The sequence below is a fragment of the Gossypium arboreum genome, chromosome 2 (genome assembly GCF_025698485.1).
Source record: "Gossypium arboreum isolate Shixiya-1 chromosome 2, ASM2569848v2, whole genome shotgun sequence".
Classification (NCBI taxonomy): Eukaryota; Viridiplantae; Streptophyta; class Magnoliopsida; order Malvales; family Malvaceae; genus Gossypium; species Gossypium arboreum.
This window is the reverse complement of record NC_069071.1, coordinates 101,186,981-101,189,668: the sequence shown is the minus strand read 5'-3', so window position 1 is coordinate 101,189,668 and position 2,688 is coordinate 101,186,981. Positions and strand designations below refer to the sequence as shown.

General features: G+C 40.7%; 1 protein-coding gene across 1 annotated transcript; it reads right to left on the bottom strand.

The window, feature by feature from the left end:
- Window positions 1–1,349: 1,349 nt before the first annotated feature.
- LOC108483787 (glycine-rich protein 2-like) lies at window positions 1,350–2,376 on the bottom strand. Its single transcript, XM_017787367.2, has one exon. It carries the CDS (start codon window positions 2,231–2,233, stop codon window positions 1,703–1,705), a length of 531 nt encoding a protein of 176 aa, XP_017642856.1. The 5' UTR covers window positions 2,234–2,376; the 3' UTR covers window positions 1,350–1,702.
- Between the last annotated feature and the right edge of the window lie 312 nt (window positions 2,377–2,688).

The following is a 2,688-nucleotide window of genomic DNA, read 5'->3' as shown; positions in this document are numbered from 1 at the left end:
ACAAATCCCAATCAGGAAAATATTTGGTTTTGATACGACTAAAGAGAGTATCTGAGTGAATAATAAGGCGCAACGGTTGCATGCCAAGCATATTAAATTACGTTTCTATCATATCCTCATCTATACTAAATTTATAATTTTGTAATTTAAAAAAAAAAAAGCCTTTGAAGTAATTTTACCATTTTAGAGGCCAAAGCTCTTGCCATTTGCATTCTACCATTCCAGCGGAACACACCCTAATTGGAGTCGTATGCATATATTTTCTTATACAATGTCTATAACTTCAACCATTAATCAATTACTCAAATCCGCATATCCTTCTGATTAACGGAGAGAAAAATATATATGTTAAAAGTCAAAAGAAAACTGAGGAAAAAATAAAAAAAAAAACTCACAATGCCGTGATGAATTAAGTATCAATCTTGTATGGAAAAAATGTTGAATACGTGAAAAGTGGAACTTGGCAGGACAAAACCCAAGGATTGACATCATAGGTGCTAGCGATTGGAAATGAGATGCCATTAGGCCGAACTACCCCAATTTCCATATACCATCCTACTCGATATTGTCCTTAATAAAAGGTAGGGACTAAGTAGGACAAAGATGTCTCCAAGCAATTCCAACTACTCCCAATATCCAACTACAATGATTACTCCACCTAAACACCCCCCCCCCCTCACTTTTCATGTTCCCATAGACATTTTAAACATATCAATTCAGTTTTGCAACTTGTTTCTATAATTTTCTTTCAATTTTTTTCCACAAACAAGGTCCAATAATGCATGTTTCTAAACTGAATAGCAATAAAGAGGTATACAACCATTCTTGCAGTCCTATCCAAGTGCCTCCCATTGTTCTCATAAAATTTACTAGAGAACAGAGTACCCATCATGATTTAACCTTTTGTTCAACCCTCTCATAAACCAAGAAAAGGGTTAATGCAGAGAGAGATGGAAAAATGGACCACTTGGGATTAAAAAAAGCAAGGCAGTAGCACATAATCGGGGGAGGTTATGTTGCATTATTCACCAATGAGTCCCAAATCCCAATCCTTGAAACAAAGGGCAACCATCTAAAAATGTCAAAATGTTGTAAAATATGGTTCAATCATATTAACACAAATTACAGTAGGAGTCCCTACCCATCTAAGAATATAAACAAACAAAAGAAACCTTGAAACAAAGGGCACCATGCTAAAAATGTCAAAATGTTGTAAATTATGGTTCAATCATATTAACACAAATTTCAGGTTCAAGGCACATTACAACCAGAACGTAACCAAAACAAATCACATCTAAGCATTATATAAAGAAATTCATGAAAGAGTACTGAAATTAAAAGAAAAAGGATTGAAACCAAACCATCATCCATCAGTTTGTATTTATATGATATCGATATAAACACTTGATGACAGTGAGTTTTAACATCATTTTCTTCTTCATTGTTGTTTTCCAATCGACACTAATGTCCACCCTCACTGTAAGACTACTACGAAAGCACTCATTACACATTTGCCAACTTCAAAATCCAAAAAGAAAAAACAGCAAACTGACTAAGAGAAATCGTCCTGCATAAACTGGAAAAGGAAAACATAAAAAGCAAACCATACGATAATAACGAAACCGACAGAAACAGTAGCGGAAGAGGAAAAAAGGATGGATCGGAGGAGATGCGAATGACACATTTAAATCCCCCCTCAAAATTAGCGACCACTGTTGGGACACTCCCTAGCGAAATGCCCAGAGCCTCCACAGTTGTAACAAGCACCGCCGCCTCCTCCGCCCCCTCCGCCGCCATATCTGCCTCCACCGCCACCGCTACCCTGCCCACAGTCCCGTGCTAAATGGCCCATCTCACCACACTTATAACATCCGGCGCCTCCACCACCGCCTCCTCCACCATAACCGCCTCTCCTTCCCCCTCCACCATAACCACCGGATCCACCGCCATAACCGCCATAACCACCACCACCACCGCCACCGCGTCCGGATCTAGATGATCCACGAACAGGGTTGCCGTTGGGGCCAGTGACCTCAATAGCCTTGGGGCGACCTTCAGAAGACTCGACAACGTACTCGACCTCTTCACCATCAGCAAGGCTACGGAAACCCTCGGAACGGATGGAAGACTGGTGAACAAACAAATCGTCGCCGCCGTCGTCAGGGGATATGAAGCCATAACCCTTTTGGTCATCGAACCACTTCACCTTGCCGGTCATCCTATTCTCACCCATCTTCAAAATCCCAAAACAACACTCACAAACCACAGAAATGAAAAAGGGGGGCGCAAAAGCGAAGTCTCAGTGAGGTCGGGACTTTATATTGAAGATCAGAGGAATGCAAAAGGTGTGACGGCCACGTCAGCCTTTGGGAATTATAATTAATAATAATTACTTCTGTTTCAAAAGTTAATTCGAACCAAAACGACGGCGGGGTTTCATAGGAAGGGATCGGACGGCTAGGGGTTAAGGATAAGGTGGATGAATATGAAGCGCCAGATTTTACGATAGGAAACCTAAATCGGTTTTTTTGGGGGGATGTGAAATTACGAAAGAGTCCGGAGTCCTGAGAGAGAAAAAGAAGGGTTACTTTGATGGGACCCCACAGTAAAAACAAAAATCTGATCTAAAGGACAGTCCTACCCTGTCGTATTTATGTACTTATTTATCTATTGGCGGACTGCACGGAG

Excerpts from the sequence above, each read along its gene's own strand:
- LOC108483787 (XM_017787367.2), bottom strand. The coding sequence starts at position 2,233 with ATGGGTGAGAATAGGATGACCGGCAAGGTGAAGTGGTTCGATGACCAA.